At 38.5% G+C, this 23,512-nt stretch overlaps 1 protein-coding gene across 11 annotated transcripts in view; it reads left to right on the top strand.

The window, feature by feature from the left end:
• The window catches only part of DGLUCY (D-glutamate cyclase), a 45,503-nt gene that overhangs the window by 2,442 nt on the left and 19,549 nt on the right, over positions 1-23,512 (top strand). For 6 of the 11 annotated variants that reach the window (XM_040559813.1, XM_040559818.1, XM_040559812.1 and 3 more), the window contains exons 3-6: positions 17,379-17,490; positions 20,227-20,380; positions 21,101-21,299; positions 22,976-23,126. In XM_040559813.1, coding sequence (XP_040415747.1) covers positions 17,388-17,490; positions 20,227-20,380; positions 21,101-21,299; positions 22,976-23,126 — 607 coding nt within the window. In that variant the 5' untranslated portion in view covers positions 17,379-17,387. Of the gene's footprint in view, positions 1-11,224; positions 11,309-17,378; positions 17,491-20,226; positions 20,381-21,100; positions 21,300-22,975; positions 23,127-23,512 lie in introns of those variants that run through there. The other 5 variants (XM_040559816.1, XM_040559819.1, XM_040559815.1 and 2 more) reach the window with 2 other exon arrangements.

The raw sequence follows: 23,512 nt of genomic DNA, 5'->3' as shown, positions 1-23,512 counted from the left end.
TCAAAACAGGGTGGCCTTTTCCATCCTGCCTCCTGGATTTACACAGATTGTAAACAGTTACTGAGCCATGCTGGCCCCCAGTTTCTACAAGGACATTGTCTGAGAGGCTACTAGTCAGGGGCCCGACTGTACCCAAAAGCACACCAGCGGTCAGAAGCGTGGATAGTTGTGTGCAAGCACTCAGATTCTGCATTTGTCCCATTTAAATAACTAACAGAGAGACTCACAGTCAGATGAGGGAGGTAATTGGCTTGAGCCTGCAGCCAAAGCAGGCATGTGAAAGTACAGAAACAATCATAGGCTATAGGCCCACAGGGAGCCCAGAATGGTCTGTAACTGATTGCTTTATAGTTTGGAGAAGTAAAACCACCCTTGCTATGTAAACTGTGCTTTTGGAAGAGCAGCTCTGAGTGCAGTATAACTGACTGAAAATGTTATTTTCATTTTAAATAATACTTTAGGTGTGTGCAATGACACTGAACAAAAAAATACTATTTGGCATGGTTGAGCATTCAATAAATTACCTCTCCAATGTTAAAACAAAAAGAAATATAAACAATTAAAGACTATTGGGTAGTGTGGCACCACTTTCCCTCTATAATGCAGATGTCTATTTTGTACATGGTATTTTTGAGTCATGCTGATACTCGTGTGTACAATAAGAGCAGCCTGACAGGTCAATCAGCCAACAGTTCAATGTTTGAGCTGAGCGTGTGCTGCAAGTTTGGGAACATGGAGTAACAGAGTTCTAAAGATAGATGTCCCTTACCTACCCCACAACACAACTGTTCAGAAATATGTAGATTTACTTGCCATTCCTAATTGCAAAGAGAGACAGGAAAAAATGTTGTGGGAAATACCCACATGGAAAGATATCGCTGAACATTTAAGAAAAAGCGTCACAACATTTCCTTTTTGGTTCGAAAAGAGCTGGTGTGTCAAGGTGGTTTGAGAGATGAGGTGAAATTGAAATTGAAATGCTCAATATACAGAATTCTGAGAGGAAATGAGAGAGAAAGAAAGAAGAAAATGAGTGCTGTAGCTGCATACTTCCAGGGTGTCACTGCTTTATATTATTGACATACTTGATTTACTTTCTTTCTGAAGGGGAGCTGCATATGAAAAAGGTAGTTTATATGGTGCTAAGGTTGAAGATACCTGGCATTTTCTTATGGTCATTGAATTGTTACAAAAACAGGTGCTATTTTCAAAGTACAAATGTTGGAAAGCTGGATGATACAAAGTATTCCCTGTAATCACAGAGAACATTTGCACAGCAAGGGAAAAAGAGGATCCAATTTTGGAAAGCAAGAAATGAATTTAAGCAAGGACTCCTCAGGAAAAATATTCAAAACATGAAACAGCCTTTGGGTGAAATTTTAATGCAGTAAAGGTACTAATTTCTAGTTTACATATATTATCTGTATCTAACCATTTAAAAAAAAAAATCTGCATTTGAACCCTTTGTGCTCAATAACTGTCAAAAGGTAAATAGGGTAGATAAATATGCTGTTCTAAGCATTTTTGTATGAAACTGCTCCAGCCAACGGTTTTATGTCTCTAAAACTGCTTAATGCCATACCATGAAAGGAGAAGTTATGCTAAGCATCCATGCCTAATAATTCTTTTAACGGAAGTGGTACAGCTCTGTCAGGAAGTGGATCGTTTCTTGAAAGAGTGAATGTAAGTGATGAAGATGTGTCACTGATTCTAGAATTACATCTTTACATGAAAATGTATTTCTGTGATTAAACTTAAGTCCTCGTTCAGTTAGTATTCATTTCTCCACTAAAAGTTTATTTTTCTTTGATTACAGTACAACTACTGTTCCTTTTGAAAGCAGCACTTTCAAAAGTTTAATTGTTAAAAATCTCCATGGCTCTAGAAGTGAAACAATTTAAAATATATTACTTGCTTTCTAATGAGGAAAAGGAAAATGAATGAACACCATTCAGAGAGGAAAGGAAGCAGTACTATCTAGTATAACAGAAGTAGGGGGTTTATTTCAATTTCTGATCTGCTTAAATGCCTAAGCTAGACAGAGATGGAATTTCTAGTTAATATGAATGATTGGTTTTTCGATCCTAATCCTCACTCACTCACAACAATTTGAAATTATTTTCAAATTTGTTGTAAAAAACACAGAGGGATGTTCTACATAACGGTATCGTTAAACCTCTGAGTAATACTGACTGCAGTGTAATTAAGCTGAAAATCCTTTTCAGAAGACTCATATGTAAATTCTCATTATTTTGAAAATTGTCTCTAAATTTTGGAGAACGAGACTTGAAAAAGGAGAAGCTAATCAACATGATCTGAAAGCTAGAGATGAGGAAATTAAAACTTTTAACTCAGCATGGAGACCGTGAGTACATCCTGATAGTTGCAGAAGCCATGCATCTGCTCTCTACCCCCAAAGAAGGAAGCAAAAACATGAGAAAAAAAAAAGTGATTAACAGGCAGAGCTTAAAGGTATGCATTGTAGTTCTTAAAGACAAAAAAAGGAGATAGTGAAAAAAATGACACGTAATGAAGGTGGAGAGGCAGTTTTTGAAAAGCATAAATGAAAACCATTAAGTTCATTTCCACAACTTTTCTCTGCTGTCATATTTAAAGATATTGCATCTATTAAATGAAAAAAGGAGATTAATAAAGTGAACAATATTGCAGAAACTCCTGTATGTTTTTTTTCCTTTGCCTTGACGAAAGTTAAATGGTTATTGATTTTGAAATTACTCTTTTAAAGTCATAAAGATGAGGTACTGCCATTACATGAAATAGCAGAAGAGAACATTTTAAACAATCACGAAATATTAAAATGGATTATAAAAACAGGAGATAAATATGATTCTATGAATACACACCAGATATAAGATATCACTGTTAAAAATGAGGTGATAAACCAGATACCTATAATAATAAATCAGAAATTTTCCATAGTGCTAAAAAATTTGGGCGTTTTAACTGAAGTTGAATAATTGACAGGAGCACTGTAAATTGCATGACTTGGGACTAGAACTAACCAATAACTGAAACTCAGCAATTTTCTAACTTTATTACTGTTGTTCATAAACTTTTCATGCTCTACTGATTTATTGAGACATAGGATGCAGACCAAGCTCAGCATAGTGTCTCCAGTGCTGTCCAGTAGCAGCTATGTGGTGTCACAACACCATAGCAAGAAACTTCTACAGCTTAAGTATGCAGTGTATGAAGAAAGACCTCCATGTGTTTGCTTTGAGTTTGCTGCTTACTAGTTCAGTCTGATGACCCAAAATTATTTAGTTTAAAAAAAGGGAGAGAGTGAAGAATTGTTACCTTTTATCTCCTCCAGGCTATGCAGTCTTTTCTGTTGGATCTGCCACTCTTTGATATTCAAACCTAGAGTGTGAAGAAGCACAAGTCTCCCTGCCTCACATTGCCCAGTACAATATTTGCAGTAAGCATGGGATATGTATCAGGCACCAACAGTTCTTTGAGATTTCAATAGTCCATGCACAGCTGTACTTCTTGCATTTTTCTCAGATAAAGGGCTTACAGGGAAACATAGGTTATTTAGATGCTAGAACTGGCAGTTTCAATACACCTCTTTTCTGATGTAAGCTGTTTGGCTGTGACAGTCTTCTGAGAGGATATCAGAATTCCTGTTGGTCAGAAGGCATTTTACACTCCTTTTCTAAAATCCTCAAGATTTGCATTTTCTCAGGAGTGTTATCCTTTTGTGCACAGAAATGTCTCTTTAAACAATTTTCCTTTGGCTGTCATTTACAAAGTCTGTCTAAGAGTAAGGTTTGGCATCCTCTTCTTTACAACATATCACATTCAAAACTACTTTTGTGTTGTGACTGCCTGTTAATGTATTGATAGAAAACATTACAGCAATATAGATTGTTGACATTGTAAATAACTCCGATAACTCTGAGTTATGTCAGCCCTCTACACCACCGCCCCCCCCCCACCCCCCCAGCATTTTCTGGTATTTAATGAAGATTTACACTAATACCAGGTCTCTCTCCAATTTCAAAGGAACACATTCCTATTCAGCCAGATTTTGTTACATGAAATCCAACCATATAATTACAGAAACTCAGTAGTAAGTGATTTGCTTCTCCTTGGCTCAATGTTGCCTTTCTACAACTTTAGTGAGATGCAGTGGATGTTTGCATCTTCAAAATGTGAAGTCAAATGAGGTGAGCTCCACAGATTCTCAGCATTCTTTGCAATAAACTGTGAAGTTAGGATATCGCTTTAACTTAACCACACGTTCTCTGAGTAGCATACATTTGCAATGTGGCCTTAAGATGTCTTCCCGCCAAAGCATTTGGTTTTGGGTGGTAGTGAGATGTTGTTAGAAGCTTTGCATTATTTTCCTAACTCTTTAGATTAAAAATCAGTAAAACTGTTCCCCTATGTGACAGTATTTCTCTTTAGAAAACTATGTGATGAAAGACAGTGGACAAGTGTGAAGTATTTGTTTGCTTCATGCATTAGACACACACACAAGCAGACAAAAAAAAATAAAAAGCTTTTGGATTGCTTTAGCAAGTACTAGAGCAACAATTACAAGTCGGATGGGATCGGCCACGAACCCACAATGTTCACGGCAGTCCTGGAGCACTGTTCTTGGATTGTAGGAGGGGATGAAGGCAATCTCTGCAAAAATTATGAGTCCCTCCCTTCTGACAGTTAATCCCTTATTTAACCTTGTGTTTCAAGACAGACCAGTATCATGCCTTCTGTAGCCCTTTATGTACCCTCTCTGGCTTCAGATATCCCAAGAAAAAACAATCATACCTTCTCAAAGGCAACAGTGCCTCTCTTTCTCTGCAGGAGCAAATGAATTCTTGCCCCACCCACACAACCCCAAGAGAGCAGCCTGCTCCCCCCCGCTCCCTGCCTCTGCTACAGTAGCAGCAACGTTTGTCTTCAATTACATATTCAAGGATGGTATTGTCATAGTTGCAGGTGATTATGCACATTATCACTGGTTGCTTCCTATTAATGCTTTTACCTCTCTGGGTTGAAGCTTCACAGTACATCCTCTTATAGATGGAGCTTTGGGCTACAACAATCTATTTCAGTCCTGTTTATTTGGTTGTTCTGTAGTTTTGTAAACTTCATTCCTGTTGAGATTCTTAGAAGGGACAAATCGAGAAATCATACAGCCTTATTAAAACATAGCCCTGTCTAGAATAACAATAAAACCAAAACATTTAAAGTCTTACTATCTTACTATTACCTGTTCACAGAATGTTAATTGCAAATCTTTAGCTATTTACTTGAGAGCAGCTTATCTCTTGTCTTTCCTGATTATTTGTTATGTATCTGGATATGAAGTCCACATATTCATGCAATAAATATCCTAGCATTCAGGTTACCTATGGTATTCATAAGCTGCTACAAAGAAGCCAGCAATTTACTCTGATTTATTATAAAAAGATCTAAAGAATTAATTCACAATCTTAGTTTATGTGTGCTGTTATGTCAGAGGTTATTTTCAGCAGAAGTTTCAATCTAGAATTGAAAACATAAGCTTATGGTTGTAGTTGTAGTCACAGGACAGGTGTTCGGTGCAGATAAGAGATTGTATCACACTGCAGTGATGCTGTAGAGCCCTGGCTATATACAGACCAGATATATATACAGACCCAGAAAAAAAATAAAAGGTGTTTCCCAAAATTTCTCATTCATGTAATATGATGAAAACCCTTAGACCACAACTGAAAACTGGGAAAACTGACTTTTTCACTGAAGCTGGTAATTACTATATAAGGTCAGATATTGATTCTCCATCAAAAATGTATGTCTGTTAGGAACAAAATTGTCCATCTATAAGCACAGTATCCTCTACTTCAGAGTTTATTTTTAGGAAATACATTTGAGATGTGTGACTTCTGCACAACTCATGAGCCCAAGGTGACTGAATCTAGATGCATTTCTGTTAATACTTTTAGCTATTTTTAATATGCATAGATTGTATCCTAAACAATGCTTGCTTAATGTACTTTGTTTTGCATACTTTCTTTTGTATACTTAGTAACCATAGAAAAGTCATATACACATCTTGAGCTTTAAGATAACCATTGAAATAACTCTCTTTAATTGAGAACAGTTTTCTCTATGTGATCAGCCATGGAATGAATGCACATATATATGCGTAGATATATATATATGCATAGACCCGTTTTTTTTTTTGTCCAGAGTTGGAAACCAAGTACAGATTGTAATAGTTTCCTTCTTCAATAGGAGTGGAAAATATTGTGTAATATTTTCCAAACTGAAGCTGGACCTACTCAGAATGCTTAGTTTTTAAAATTTCCAGTAAATGAGAAGAAAAAGCATGTTTATTGTTTGATTAGAAGGCCACAGATTTCTTAATTTTTATATCTGGTTTTACATTCTTTTATATTCTTTTGGTAAACTATCTTTTCTATGTCAAATGTGTGTGTGTATATAGTAGCTGTATGGTTCAGCAATAGTAATTCTAACTTGCTTTTTATCAAGGATGTTATCTTGACTCATACACATGTAGTTATAAAAAGTATGTATATTGCTTGTATCTTCTTCTGTCTTTACCTTAAATTAATTTTTCTCTCCTGTCGCATCGTTCTTTATTCAGATCTCTGTATAGTACATGGCTTGTTTGCAAACACTTACACAGAGGAAGTACAATACAGCAAATGTCTAAGCACTTCATCTGTCCTTGAGCTGAACAGGACTGCTTTTCTCTTTTACTTATATTCACAGAAGTAGTACAGGTTTGAATCCTTACATTGCAAGATCAGAGACAAGGGTTTGTGCATATAACCTTAGCCATATCTAGGAACAAAGCCCAAAATAAATAAATAATCAAAAAATAGTAATAGCTTAAATTTTGTTCTGTGCTGCCTGTATACTAAATATCGGCTCAAGTCTCCATTAAAATATTGAATTTTGGAACTAGAGCATACTGAAATAAATCCTCTGTAGGTCAGGTCTTTTAAAGATATAAAATCAGGCTATTGACGCATAAGGCATTTACAGCCCTTAGCTTCTTATTGTGTAGTAATGAAAATCAAAATGATGACATTAACATCTCTTTAAAACCAGCTAACCGATGCTGCAGCATTATGAATCATCTCTTTAACACCGATGCTGCATTTTAAAAATACGATTCTGTGGTGACAAAAGGTGTGAGGGTGACAGGCCTGCAGGTCTTATTCAACTTACCGTTTCCTCATAGGGAAAGCAGTAGAAATTGAGGATTAATTTTATGGGCTAAAAAGTTGAAGCCTGTATTTTTTCAAAATCCTTGAGCTTCTACTGAAACTGCACATGAAGCTAGCAGTTTGAGATGCTCACTCCATTTACAGTAACTGCATTGAATACTGTAGTTTATTGTATAAAACACTGAATATCTAAGAGTGACAGCAGTTAGTCATCAGATACCTGATCTAGGCTGTAACTGGAAACTTACATGAGAAGTTCTCTCTCTACCATTACTCTGAACCTTCCAGTTTCTCCACCTTATATGAGTGTTCATTGATACAATAGGAACGACTATACATTTCTGCCAGCAGAACCAGCACAAACCAAAATGGCAGCATAAAACATTGCTCTTGCAAGTCCCATATTTTTCTTCAATTTATTCCCTACTTGCATGACGCAAAGTGCCATGTTACCATTTCATGACTAAAGAGTAAGAACAGTTTAGATTCAGAACATGCTCTGACTCCTCTGTGCTGTGCATAGCTATGCTAGCATGGCCTGCATTAGGACCCAAGCCTAACAGAGCTCCTTAACTTTTCCTGTGCACTTACTGCATAACCAGGGTGCTGTTGCCACCAGTGATGACCCTCTGAATCCTCATGATAGACTGACTGCATCAGGACCACCCGCATACTGTGGGGTGAAGCTGACCAGGATGGTTTGATAAAGGCCTGTATCCTTCCCCTCACATTAAAAGTATTACATACTTGGAGATTTCCTTTTCAGGACACAGTGCTTCAGTTCAAAACCATCTTTCTCCTAATCAGTACCCACCATTGCAGCCATAGGGGAACCCAGTCTCTACTCGATCAAAGGTGATTCTGGTGGATGAGGACAGTTGCCCAGTGGGAGGATTACATCATATACAGGTCTTGATTGATTGCTCTGAGTTCAGAAATGGAGAGGACAACTGGAGGCACTGATGAAGTTTCTTATGCCTGCTCTGCAGCACCAACACACCACTTGCAGAATATCTCTTCCCATGATCACTGTGGTTGCCATTTAACTATAAAACGAGTTATTTCCTGACTTCTACGGATGACTGGGCAATCAGGTCAGGGTAGTAACACTCTCATTTGCTTGCCTGAGTTGCCACATCCTTCAGGTTTTCTATCCCCCGTGTTACTGCAAGACAGAGTTCCTGAAAGGTTCACTTGACATTGAATTTCATATTGTCTCTGTATAGTTAGGGGAAAAAAAGCTATGGATGAGGTACAGATCTTCGTTTGGGTCCCACCACGAGGGGTTTTGATTGTGTTATTTAGGATTATAATTCACTAATCCTGCAAGTTCTTGTTCACAAATTGAAGGATGATGAATACTGATGATTTCTGGGCTTTCTGATGCAGTATACCAAATAAGTATGTATTGTGTTTGCCAGGCAGGCTCTGAGCTCTTGCAGGTAGAATGTAAATGTCTCTGCTTGGTGAAGAGCTGTGAATACAGTGACTTCAGAGCTGCTTGTAGACATCCGTGAAATGACATAGTCCTGGGGGTAACAAGAATAACCTGTACAGCAGGAGCATAGCACTGTTCTTTGGGAGCATGGTACTATTTTTAGGGTGTGTAGGGATCAGAACATCACTCATCTGCTTACATCTGGATGGAATTCCTTGGGAGGAACAGGCACCCCGTCAGTGCTGTGATCATGCATGACATGGCTGGGTGTAACCTGGGTGGTGACATACTTGGCTATCAAGATAAGCACCTATGACTGCTGCTTTGCAAACAAAGCAGTACAAGTCACTGTACTTTGTCCTATGGACTTCCACTTTCTTTCCACATGAGAAAGGTTGGGAAGAAAAATTTTCCTCGCTACAAGAATTTTTATCCAGCCAATGCTCATCGCCTTGGTTCCAACATGCAGCATTCCACTGGTTAGGAGAAAAGCAGTGGGAAAAGTCTGGCACTGATGGCCAGCAAGCAAGGCCCTCCTGCATCCTCAAGCTGCCTCAGTGCTTGAAGAGGCCCAGGTTAAAAAATGGTGATTGGACTTAGCCCAGAGAACTGTAGAGCAATTTTAAGCCTTTTTGGTACCTCAGGGTAGGTTGTGAGACTATATTTACATGCCAGCCTGATGGTTATGTTTTGTTTGTTTGTTTGTTTTTTTCCTGAAATTGAATAAGCAGTTCGTGTCATCTTAAACTAAAGCAACCTCTGGTAGATCATTTTATGTCTCTTCCTCCTGCAGCTGGTTAAGTAGTCCTGTCAGCAAAGTCAAAGGTATGACAGCAGTATTTTTAATCTTGATAAAGTCCCTTGTCTTTTCTTACGTGTGTATTTTATCTTGCTAAAGGTGTGTATGAATGAGGTGGCTGTTCCAAAGCCTGTTGGTCATATGTTTATGTAAGATGATGGGGGAAGTATGCAGGAACTAGGATATAATCCAAGGGATTGGAAGGATATATGAGGCCACCAGGCCTCCCACCTTTGAGGAGGATATAAAAGGCTAAACAACCCAAATCTTGGATATATTGTATCTATGCAAGGGCAGGGTTTGAACTACTCTCTAGTCTCTAAAGAACCAATCTCTGCCCAGATTTCTCCGCTTCAGAAACAATTTTGTTCCTGAGCAGAAGCTGGGTGTAAAATAATATAAACGTAGTGGTGGAAGTTCAGGGGATGGGTGCTGTACAAGACGTGTCACACTAACATGGAGTGCTGTCTGAAATGGCTGCTTTGCAGCTGGTCATTGCTTTCTGTTTCTTGTTCATATTATACTGGGAAAAACTAAACATTGCATGTCTTTTTTTTTTTTTTCCTCAAGTAAACAAGATTGCATCAAAAATGCATTGGTTCTCTTACCAGTTTTTTATCCTGACGCAATCTGCAGGATCACAAGTATAAACAAAGTGCTTTAGGCAGCAGAGAGAACACTAATGGAAACTAACTTAAATATCTATTTATGACCCTTATCTAAAGGTTTCTAAATTTCAAAGCCAAATACCCTGTATTTCAAATGTAGAGTTCAACCTTAATTTGCTAGATGAACCACTATCTGAAAACATATAAAGCACTTCCTCTTTGGAGTGGTACACAAAGCACTTCTGTGCTTTCAAATGATTCAAAGCAGATGGGGACAAAAAGGATCATTAATGGATTCTTCAAATAAAGCATCACAAGTATAACTGTGAGACCTGTGCGGAAAATGAGGTGGAGTGAATTTTCAAAGAAGTTAGTACTTTTCACAGAAGTCATTTGGCAGAATTTCAAATCAGCTTGATAATTAAGCAGCAGGTCTTTTTAAGCCCTGTTTACATTAACAAACCTCTGTAACCATATTCATACTAGGGCAAAACATAGTACACAAAGGGTTTTCATAGGTTATAATTAGTTTAGATTACTTTCCATTATGTATCAGTAAAGGCAGCCCGTGGGCTGGCTCATGTTTCAAGTTACCCTGCTGTTCCTGTTAGCGCAGCGGTAGCTTTGGGTAAGTTACCTGCATGACAATATCTGGAAAAAAACTTGCCCAACAGTGTTAACTAGTGACTTCTGCACTTTTTTTGGCCAGTGAACCTGTGCATGCCACCAACCATTCTTACTATCAAACTTTAAATTCAAAATAAGATAAAAGTTACATAAAAATGCAAGATTATATTACAAGAAAAAAAAAAGACTTTGGGCTACATGCAAGCAAGTCTCTAGATTACACTTTAAAAAAATCACTGCATTAAACCATATTCTTATGTGTACCAACACCACTGGAAAACCAGACCTATAACGTCAGAGACTGGTATTAACTGCTTTCCAGTCTTCAAGTTGACTTGTTTGTTGCTCTTAGCAGCAGCATATTTTACAGGCTGTTTATTCGCAGGTGATCCATTTTTTAAATTGCAGAAATACTATATGTTTTTAATTTTATTTCGTGAATTTGCTTGACAGTTGTAACAGCAAAACAGTCACACTGACACTTCTGAAGGATATATTAATCCTTTTGTGCTATTATCGATTTTTTCATTTTTATCTGACGCAGTTTAGCACAGCAGTATGGACACACCCACTGCATCTAAAAGTGGAATCTTTCTGACACTTAAATGACATCGTCCTATTTTCCCAGGTAATGAATAATTACGAATATAATCTCATTTAAATATCTGCAAAATGTACAGCTATTTCATAGGCCCTGTCAGCACCCTCTCTTAAGGACTTTTTAACACTTATCCTACACCCTGTCTTACCCATATCATGATCCAGCATATTCCTATGAGATAGTTTCAGATAACAGTATCAGCTATCTTAAAATAAAAGGAGTTGAAAAAGCTAGGCCAGGGGATGGATCTTGACTACTGATTAACAGCTGTACCAGACCATTTAGATAGAGGGCTACTCTCATGCCTCATGAAGCCAGTCCGTACGCTTCATTAGGCATTCTGATGGGTCAAAGTGGAGAAGATGCTGTAAGACCTGAGTTATCCTGGTACTTTTCCCCTGTCATCCCAAACAAGCCATGCTCATGATGGCTCCAACTATTTTCCAGGATGTCCTGGAGATGGTTGGGGAATCTAAACTTAAGGGTGCCCCCTAGCATAGGGAAACAACATACTGTGTAGAAATAAGCCATTCCTGAGGAAGTCAAATAGCAAAAGCTACTTTTTTGCTATAAGCGTCTGAGAGTTTTTATTGTCTATCCCGGCACCCGGCCTGGTGACCGCAGATGGGTCCCTATCTCTAAGGGGAAAACAGATCCTAGCCCAGGAGCTGGCAGGGCTCATTGAGAGGGCTTTAAACTAGGAAAGAAGGGGGATGGGGCTGAAATTAGGCTTGTTGGAGCTGTACCAGGGGGAACAATGGCAAAGCCGGGGAAGAAGGCAATGGCCCGACTGAAGTGCATCTACACTAATGCACGCAGCATGGGTAACAAACAAGAGGAGCTGGAAGCCATCGTGCAGCAGGAAGGCTATGACTTGGTTGCCATCACGGAAACGTGGTGGGACCACTCTCATGACTGGAGTTCTCCAATGTCTGGCTATAGGCTCTTCAGAAGCGACAGGCAGCACAGAAGGGGTGGTGGTGTGGCTCTCTATATTAGAGAGTGTTTTGATGTTGAGGAACTTGAGGCTGGGAATGATAAGGTTGAGGCTCTATGGGTTAGGATCAGAGGGAAGGCCAACAAGGCAAGCATCCTGGTGGGGGTCTGTTATAGACCACCGAACCAGGATGAGGAGACAGATGAGGAGTTCTACAGGCAGCTGGCAGAAGCCGTGAAATCGTCAGCGCTTGTTCTCGTGAGGGACTTCAACTTCCCAGACATATCCTGGAAGCACAACACAGCCCAGAGAAAGCAGTCTAAGAGGTTTCTGGAGAGTGTGGAAGATAGCTTCCTGACGCAGCTGGTTAGAGAGCCTACCAGGGGAAGTGCCCCACTAGACCTTCTGTTCACAAACAGTGATGGACTAGTGGGAGATGTGGTGGTCGAGAGCTGTCTTGGGCAGAGTGACCACAAAATGGTTCAGTTCTCTATTCTTGGCGAAGTCAGGAAGGGGACCAGTAAAACCGCTGTCTTGGACTTCTGGAGGGCTGACTTTGAGCTGTTCAGGACACTGGTTGGCAGAGTCCCTTGGGAGGAGGTTCTGAAGGGCAGAGGAGTCCAGGAAGGCTGGGCACTCTTCAAGAAAGAAATCTTAATGGCTCAGGAGCGGTCTGTCCCCACGTGCCCAAAGACGAGCCGGCGTGGAACTAGACCGGCCTGGCTGAACAGAGAGTTGCGGCTCGAGCTTAGGAGAAAAAGGAGGATTTATAATCTTTGGAAAAGAGGGTGGGCTACTCAAGAGGACTATAAGGATGTTGCGAGGCTGTGCAGGGACAAAATTAGAAAGGCCAAAGCTCATCTGGAGCTCAATCTGGCTACTGCCGTTAAAGATAACAAAAAACGTTTTTACAAATACATCAACACAAAAAGGAGGACTAAGGAGAATCTCCATCCTTTACTGGATGCGGGGGGAAACTTAGTTACAAAAGATGAGGAAAAGGCTGAGGTACTCAATGCCTTCTTTGCCTCAGTCTTTAGCGGCAAGACCAGTTGTTCTCTGGATACCCGGTACCCTGAGCTGGTGGAAGGGGATGGGGAGCAGGATGTGGCCCTCACTATCCACGAGGAAATGGCTGGCGACCTGCTACAGCACTTGGATGTACGCAAGTCAATGGGGCCAGATGGGATCCACCCAAGGGTACTGAGTGAACTGGCAGAGGAGCTGGCTAAGCCGCTTTCCATCATTTATTGGCAGTCCTGGCTATCAGGAGAGGTCCCAGTCGACTGGCGGCTAGCAAATGTGACGCCCATCTACAAGAAGGGATGGAGGGTAGACCCGGGGAACTATAGGCCTGTTAGTTTGACATCAGTGCCAGGGAAGCTCATGGAGCAGATTATCTTGAATGTCGTCACGAGGCACTTGAAGGGCAACCAGGCGATCAGGCCCAGTCAGCATGGGTGTATGAAAGGTAGGTCCTGTTTGACGAACCTGATCTCCTTCTATGACCAAGTGACGCACCTGGTGGATGAGGGGAAGGCTGTGGATGTGATCTACCTTGACTTCAGTAAGGCTTTTGACACCGTTTCCCACAACATTCTCCTCGAGAAACTGGCTGCTCGTGGCTTGGACTGGCGTACGCTTTGTTGGGTTAAAAACTGGCTGGATGGCCGGGCCCAAAGAGTTGTGGTGAATGGCGCCAAATCCAGTTGGAGGCCGGTTACTAGTGGAGTCCCCCAGGGCTCAGTACTGGGGCCAGTCCTCTTTAATATCTTTATCGATGACCTGGATGAGGGGATCGAGTGCACCCTCAGGAAGTTTGCAGATGACACCAGGTTAGGTGCGTGTGTCGATCTGCTCGAGGGTAGGAAGGCTCTGCAGGAGGATCTGGATAGGCTGGACCGATGGGCTGAGGTCAACTGTATGAAGTTCAACAAGGCCAAGTGCCGGGTCCTGCATCTGGGGCGCAACAACCCCAAGCAGCGCTACAGGCTGGGAGATGAGTGGTTGGAAAGCTGCCTGGCCAAGAAGGACCTGGGAATACTGGTTGATAGGCAGCTGAATATGAGCCAGCAGTGTGCTCAGGCGGCCAAGAAGGCCAACAGCATCCTGGCTTGTATAAGAAGCAGTGTGGCCAGCAGGTCTAGGGAGGTGATTGTCCCCCTGTACTCGGCTCTGGTGAGGCCGCACCTCGAGTACTGTGTTCAGTTTTCAGCCCCTCACTACAAGAAGGACATGGAGGTGCTCGAGAGAGTCCAGAGAAGGGCAACGAAGCTGGTGAGGGGTCTGGAGAACAAGTCTTACGAGGAGCGGCTGAGGGAGCTGGGGTTGTTTAGCCTGGAGAAGAGGAGGCTCAGGGGGGACCTCATCGCTCTCTATAGGTACCTTAAAGGAGGCTGTAGAGAGGTGGGGGTTGGTCTATTCTCCCACGTGCCAGGTGACAGGACGAGGGGGAATGGCCTCAAGTTGCGCCAGAGGAGGTTTAGGTTGGATATTAGGAAGAACTTCTTTACTGAAAGGGTTGTTAGGCATTGGAATGGACTGCCCAGGGAAGTGGTTGAGTCGCCATCCCTGGAGGTCTTTAAAAGGCATTTAGATGTAGCCCTTAGTGATATGGTTTAGTGGAGGTCTTGTTAGTGTTAGGACAGAGGTTGGACTAGATGATCTTGGAGGTCTCTTCCAACCTAGAGGATTCTGTGATTCCGTGATCCAAATTCAGTGACTAGAAAAACAGCAACATAATCTATTACTGACATTGTATAGCAAATACAGTGATCTAAAGTTGTAACTCAGAATTTTATCCTATAGAACGTTCCCGATAGTATTATAAAATCTCCACAGGAACTTTAGCGATAACAAATGGTTATAAGGTGTGTTTTGTCTCTCATCTGAAAGAGATGAGTCATCCTACTTTTATACAAAGGTAATGTATAAATTATTCACTTCCTAACAAGTTCATCAACAATATATCTTGCTTTGCAGCTAGGGGCAGTGTTCGCAAATTGAAACTACAGTCCCAAATGTTTCCATAAGGTACTTAAGAGACAGCATTTTGGCACTACTGATATTTGCAGTCCTAGAGCTTGCTAGACACTTACTCTCATATAAACCTAAAACTTTTAAAGGCCTAAATGTTGCTAATAAATTTCCATAAGTGATTCCATTTCCTCTGCTGGGCATACACACTATGCATTGAGAATCAGGCTTGCCCAACATCATACTTGGGCATTTGTGACAAAGTACCTGGCTGAAGATAGCTTTTGTCCCAGACTAGATTCCTGAACTTCAGACTGTCTCTCAAATACAAGCTAGTACTTCTTAAGGCCATCAGATGATTTCAAAGATACTCAGAACCAAAGAAAAATAATTTGAAAGAATCACATGAATACATCTGGTCGAATGAATCGTTCCAGAGTGGTGCTAGAAATTCTCTTTGCAGTAAAAATAATGTTTCTTAAATTGTCACATACAAGCCTGGATTAGAGCTCAGCCACATTTCTCAATCCAAATTCTTGTTATCTTTAAAGCATGTGCTTGAAATTGTTCAAAATTTGTAAGGAAGACTATTTTTTGTGCCGCATATACACCTATATATAAAAGCAGAAAAGATGGGTTGAGTTGGAAAGTAGTAAGCTAGAGTTCAGAAAAAAAAGTGCAAGCTGATTTCTTTTGGGTGACAATGTTATGTAAACATTTTAGAATTAAGGATTAAAGGCTTCAAAGTCCAGATATAGAACTTACTCTAAATTTTAGTACACCCAACTTAACTACTCAGAATTCTGCAATCTTTGGAAACATTGTGGACAGACAACCTGTGATAAAAGTATTATTTCTGTCAAAACATATTACTGCTCTTACTTTGAGTTTAACAGAAAACTTTAACAGAAAACTTTGATTTTTAACAGAAAGGTTAACTTTTGCCAGAAGGTTGTAACATCTCATTGTACATTAATTGATTGGCGTCTTTTAAACAAGCAGCACAGTTTTTATCATGTTTATTACTTCTTGCAATTGACATCAAGAATGGCTTCTTCTGAATTAAAGAAAAACTTGGAGGTTGGTAATTCGATTGCTTGGAATACAGTTCAGTTTATTTACTTAGAATGAACATGTGAATACATAAACGTTATCTCTGGATTAGACCATGAAAATTGACCAAGGTTAAAATCACAAGGAGCCAAATTATTATTTTACCCTGAACTATATTTTACTTAGTCCTAGCAGTTGTATAATAAACCCTTTTTACTTCTAGATAGTTTAGGTTCAGTGAAAAACTTTCTGTTGACTTTGATTAGACTGTAGAAAAAAGATGTGTTCAATCTTCAAGAGATGTAAAAAGAGCCAGATACTGACTGTAATTAGGGTACTTATCTCTATTTCTACTCCAGATTGTATGAATAGTGACTTAAACTTCTATATGTCTGTTTTCCCAGTGGAAGAATAGCCACAGGAGTATTCATTTCTACATAATGAATACATGAAAAGTATAATATATATGAAATGTATCAAAATGACATTTTCTGAATATAGTTCTCCTTTTACTGCAAGGTTGTATTGCTAATTGTCTGAAAGCACTTTCAACAGACATGGGATATTACAGATTGTAGCTTGGTAGATTAATCCATTTATGTTTTTGTAATTTTAAAGTTATAGCAAATTTTTGGAAGGTGAGTACTCTAGGAAATGAATATTTAACAGGGAAGAAAGAAGTCTCTTTCTTATACTACAGGCCAGCAAAACATTGCATTTTATCCAGAATGTTAACATGCACGTCCCTGGTTGATTTATCAAAAGATTCAGTTTGTGTTTAATCAGAAAATGTCAATGAAGTAACCCTTTGACTTTGATTTGCCTTTTGGGTTATAATTAAGGATTTCCCAGTGATAATAACTTTGGTGGGGCATGAGGAAGAAATTTAAACTAAGTTCTCCAGCAATAAAAAAGAAAAAAAGAAAAAAAGAAAAAAAGAAAAAAAGAAAAAAAGAAAAAAAGAAAAAAAGAAAAAAAAGAAAAAAAGAAAAAAAAGAAAAAAAAGAAAAAAAAGGAAAAAGAAAAAAAAAAGAAAAAAAGAAAAAAAGAAAAAAAGAAAAAAAGAAAAAAAGAAAAAAAGAAAAAAAGTATTTGTGTTTAAATTTATAATTATAACATCTTTCTGTTAAGGCTGAAAGGATGCTCTTGACAGGAGGCTTGAAATCTCTCCTTCCCCACGTACTAAGAAGAATAATTCGTTGCAACAGACTCAGTATCAGTAATACTTCTGGAATGGCAGAAGGTAAGGAAACCTAACAGCTCTAAGTGGAAAATGACTCCATTTTAGTTTCATAACCATGTTCTTACTTTTTTCTTTCTTTGTTTATAAAGGAGTTTAGGATTATCAAAAGAGCTGAAGTAAAGCAGAAGAAAATGTCAAGTTGTAAATTCTTAACTCACATCGGTGTTTTTGAAATCACATTGTAAGCACCTGACACCGGGTTCTTAAATCATAAAGCTATATCAGAGAAATCATCTTACCTGTGTAAATTACATAGACTTTGTTCTCAAAATGGCAGTGTATCCTTCAGCTCCCAGTTATGTCAGTGATAAATTATGATTGCAGAAAATATTTGAAAAATCTTTACCTAAATCTGGCTTTCCTTACACACACTATCATCACATTTATAGGATCACATACTGTGTTCTTCACAGAGACCTTGCTCTACTTAGTGCATAGGGTACATGTTGGGAAAGAATTAGAGAAGTACAGTCACAAAAGTAGTTTCCTGCTTCATTTGTTGCAGAAGTTGGAAATTACTTACTCAGGAAGATTGTGAATTATATGGAGAGGGAAAGAATAGGTTTATACTAAAATAACTAAATGCATTCTGGAGAATTGATCTCTGTCTTCACTCACAGCTCGACTTTTACAGAAGTAGAGAATCCTGTGTCATTGTTCTGATCAACTTTAAAATGTAACTTAATGTGATGAAAAATACTGTGGCAAGTAGCTGATTAGCAAAACTGTGTGTACTAACATTAATATAAAAACTATTAATATAAAATAAATATTAAGGCTCATATTTTAGAATCATAGCGAGTCTTGAAATAATGGTTTTCTTTTCTATCAGTATGTAAGCTGAAAAATATTAATGGAAAACATGTTACAGTGTTAATAATTTGCAGTTTGCCCCAACTGTATTTTTATGTGTATGTGTTACTGCAGTGATTTTAAATGTCTTAGTTTTTACATTTGAAAAAAATATTGTTTCCTTCCAAAACAAGTTGAGACGTATTACTAAAATAACTATTTCTTATTGCCTTCATTGTCATTCAGCAAGTACATTAAAAACTCTTTCAAAACTGCTCTGACTTGGGATATGAGTGTGTTGAACTAATGCCTGTTCAACACTAATGTGTTGAACTAATTGATTTAGAAGCATAGAAGCATTTCCAGCTTCATTAACACTGCTCGAGAATATGTTCCTAATGTTGGATACATCATGCAAATATACACTTAAGCTTATATGGGAAGGTGAAAAAAAATAAAAATAAAAAACTTTATCATCTGTAAAGAAAGTAGGGATAGTTATCAGGAGTAGCAATAAAGTTGTCTAAGAGTTACTAATGAAGCTTCCTGAGTTTACAGTATGCCTGGAAGTCACCTACAGATTCAGTCTGTCAGCTGTGACTTGTATTTTAAATTCAGTGTTGTCCAAGTTGAATGCACTGACTAAAACCATAAGGTTAAGAATCTGAATATCAGCAGCAAAGTAGAAAGTGCCTGTGGGTTTCACATGGGCAGCAGGGAATGAGGCTAAAGGGTAACTCAATGTAGTATTTTATTCAGTGGTAAATTTAGTATGTTTATTTAACAAAAATGAATTTCTGTATTTAGCAAGAAGCTATGTCTGTATTTAGTAACTTTTGTTAGTAATAAACTGCATTTTTGTGCTGACTGGTCCCAGAAGAGCAGTTTGTGGGCACATTCAGTATGCAAATGCATGCTTACCTCAGTTTAAGCCTTTGCTTTACATTTTTTCCATCAGGAATAGCTTTATCTTTTGGTTTCTTGGTTAGTTTTGGTCAAAAGTAAAATTTGGCTAATTTCTACAGCCTTTTAAAGAAGATCATTGATTTCAACTGAATGATTGCTTCTTGGATGACTACCACAGAGTCACAAGTTCAGACTACCACAGTCTTTAGGAAAGTGGGAGCTTCTACACAGCCTCTTATTTGCCTGTCTGATATCTGGCACAGTATTTAATAAGATTTCAAGACAAATTGATACACACTGCACAAATATTAATGTCTTTAGAACCTGTTTCGTGGTAGCAGTCAATAAGGTTTTAAATTAAAGATGATTCTGAGTGAAGGAAGTGTAGCAGTTCTGTTCATTTTGCTCTTTTAAATTAGAAATAGTAGAAATGTCTGAGATTCAGTGTGGTAAGCAAGAGATTATTCCTGAGCTGCAATTTTATCTATTAAATTGCAGCTCAAGGTAAAATTCTATAGTCAACAAACTCTAAGGAATGGGCTACATGAGGACAAAATATCAGCATTTTTCTGTTATACTGGCCACGATTTATAACTTAGCATTAAACATTAAAAATGGTTAAAGTGTGGTATGTAACAGTCCCCCTCCCCCCCCCCCCTTTTTTTTTTGGCTCTGTGCTGACATTTGCACAAGTAAAACGTTTTCCTGTAGAATACTAATTTCTCAGGTTATAGAATAAATTCTGTTTATATGTAAGTTCACAGAAGTGTTTAGGAAAGCAATTATTCATTCTTCATAATCTAGTACTCTCCATGTCGACCTACTGCTTTAGCTGTGAACTACTTGACATACAGAGAACATCTGGCTACAATTTTAAAAATAGTTTTAAAAATTCTGTAATTTAATTACAGAGTTTTGAAATAAAATTTCCCTTCAGGTAATTTTATAGACCGTTTACAGAAAGCTACACAGAAAAGTTTGTTTCTTAAACAAGGAGCTGAATTAATAAGCAGTCATTCCTACCTTCCACAATTTCAGGCTATAAACAAGCTAACATTGTGATTTTGCACAAGTCCCTGGCTGATGACTTTGAGAAGTTCTGTCACGCAAACAATGGACCTCTGCCATTGCTGTACAGAAGCAAACCAGGTGACTGGAAATGTCCTTCTCTGAGTAGTGATTCTGATATCAGGTAACTACGGGCTGACTGCTTCTCAAAATTCTGCAGTGGGTGCTGATGGTGATTAGGAGAAATCAATGTTTCAGGGAATAACCTGCTTTCGCTGTTGTACATTTTGAACAAGTTTATTTTCTTGGAGTTATACCTTTGAATGAAAACTATGCATGAGTATAACTGAGTAGAATCAGCCTGATCATCTTGTTCTTGATAAACTTATCATCATAATTATCAATATTACAGTATTTCTCTAATGTAAAAGTGAAATTTTGTGTAATTTCTAGAAGTTCTGCAGTCTGATCAGAATTAATTTACTTATGTTTAGTAGTAGCACAGGCATGGTAACCACATTATATTTTTAAGGGTCCCTGAAATTTAAAAGATGTACTTCCCTAGCAAATACTAAAAAGAAAACTTAAAACAGCTTCCTAATTTTGGAATCCTTAAGGCAAGATACGCGTAATGGACATTTACCTGTAAAACCTGAAAAATACAATGAAAAATACAAAGATACTCTAATATGTTCTGTTTGCTGTGTAGAATGCTGTTCATGTGTAGAATAAAGTGTTTGGTTTTGTCTGTGTTTTTTCATTGTTACTCAGAATGAAACAAAATGGACAAAGTAGGCTGGATCTTGTGGTTTGATAGTAGGTTAAAGTCAATTTAGATCATTCTTGTCACGTGCCTTGTTTTAAAAAAACATGATAAAGCTGTGATAACTTCTTATTTCACTAGAACTGACTGCCCACAGTACAGAGTGTACGAGCATGGAGCCTTCACTGGATCTGTAAAAAGTCTAAAGGAATATTCTGAACAACTTAAGGACATGGTGACTTTCTATTTAGGCTGCAGCTTTTCTTTTGAAAAAGCAATCCAAAATGCTGGCATTCCTATAAGAAATGTTGAACAAGAATGTAATGTAAGCATGTATAAGGTAAGTAGATATACATATAGTCTTTGCTGTAACTTTCCATATTTGTCCATATTCACCTTATGTCCATATACCTATTGTGCAAAATCAGAACTTTTTTTTCCCCACCTGCAGAGTAGTTTTAGGCAGGTAGTAGTGCTCAGTGCATGAAAATATAGGGTAAAATATGTCCAGTATCTGTACTTTTCTCAATTTCCTGCAAGGCTAAATTGTTGGGGTTTTTTTGTTCATTTACAGTGACAGTTTTTCTGTGTGCCAAGGCAGCCATTTCATTTGGATTTGGTGCTTGTTTCCTTCTCTGTTTCAGCTGACAAAGCAAGTGCTATTCTGATCATCACCTTTATACATGTCCCACTCTCCACACCAGCTCTAGCTTGCACTAAGAATATTTTTTTAATAATCCTTAACAGTAGAATCATAGAATCATTAAGGTTGGAAAAGACCTCCAAGATCATCTGGTCCAACCATCGCCCTACCACCAATGTCACCCACTAAACCATGTCCCTAAGCACCACATCCAACCTTTCCTTGAACACCCCCAGGAACGGTGACACCACAACTTCCCTGGGCAACCCATCCCAATGCCTAACTAGCATTAGCAGTTTGTTCTGGATATATGACAGTCACAGTTTGGATTTCTCCTCTGTCTGTCGATCCTTTAAACTCCACATTTGCTAGAAACCTAGGCCTCTAGGACAGGTGTTCCTAAAAAGCTGAGGTTTCTACCATAGCACCGAAAATTATAACTGTGATCATAAGGTGTATAGTACAGATTTTAATGTTGGCAGAAGTCCTAGTGTATACCTGACTCTGGTAGGAAGACCCTTTAATATTAAGAACATTTAAATACATCTGCATGCCTTTTTCACATAATTAGTACGCTGGTCTAGTAAACAAAGGTTACTATTCTATTTAATGCTATCATTTAACAATTTTTTGCTCTACTGCTGGTAAAACTGAAGGAGCAAATGTGTTTTATGTGAGATCTATGAAGCTTAAAGAAAAAAGTTACAATTATATATCTGATTGTAACATTTTAGAATTAGGAGAATTTCATCGTATCAGACATGTACAGTGCATTTCTTCGGTGACAGGTATAATTATAACAAAAAAGTATAAACATTTCCTATGCAGCTCTTGCTGTCTACATCTCATTTATGTTCAAATGCAGTTTACATATCAGAATTTCTGTTCTAAAAAGCCAGACTGCTTTATTTCTGAATAGAAAAAGGATTTCAGCATCCCAGTCAGAAAAGTTGATGAATTCCATAGATCCTTTCTAGAGGCACAAAAGATGTTGTGTGTGTACAACTGGCATGCTGCTTCTGTAGAAGAGGGTACTGGCAGCAGCAGCAGTTCCTGACTCCTGCACATTACAGAGCATCATGGTTTCTCCGAATTCCAGTAGAGATAATAGATTCAGACCAAACTGATTTGTCACCACGATACTTTTTGTTAGCTTTTCACTTTCCACGAAGGGAGCAGGGGGTTGTTTTCTGACAATATTCAGAATACACTGAGCTCACCATGCTGTATGCTGCATGTACTGAGGCAAAAATTAAAAAAAAAAAAAAAAAAAAGCTAAGAAAAATGTGTGTTTTTTTGGGAAAAAGATTTAAAATGAATGTTAGTATTGTGGCTTATTTCTTCTAATACTTTTGATTCTTTTAAACTGACAGACAGCTGTGCCATGCTACAGTATTTCTACTTTTTGCTGCAACTTAGTAGTCACAATGAGACCTATTCCTGAAGGCAAATTAGAAGCAGCTGTACTAGCAACATCTGAACTAAAAGAAGCTCATGGAGCACCAATTCACATAGGTGACCCTGGTCAGTGTTTTCCATGTTTCACTCTACATATGCTTTATTGTCAATAAAAATGGCTGAAGGGGGAACCATGAGAAGTGGTAGGACTAAAATACCTGCACTAGCATTTTTATCTTTTAATCCTTTCTAATGGTCACAAACCTGAATTGGAATTGGGGTGGGTTTCAAATGAGCAGAAAACAGAATTCTTGGATAATGGCAGTTATATGGCAAAAACAGTTTTGGTAAAAAGTGTAATCACATTTTCCTAAAATGTATGCAGTTTCATTTATGTGTGAATACTTTCTTGTTGTCAGAGATCCCAGCGACAGGGTAGCAGTGACTGACAGCATGGGGAGAAGTATGTGTGGAGGCATTTTGTGTCTTCATGGATGACTGTGAAAGTAAAT

Source organism: Cygnus olor, chromosome 5 (assembly GCF_009769625.2).
Source record: "Cygnus olor isolate bCygOlo1 chromosome 5, bCygOlo1.pri.v2, whole genome shotgun sequence".
Classification (NCBI taxonomy): domain Eukaryota; kingdom Metazoa; phylum Chordata; class Aves; order Anseriformes; family Anatidae; genus Cygnus; species Cygnus olor.
Note: the sequence above shows the minus strand (reverse complement) of the source record. Positions and strands in the feature narration are given on the sequence as shown.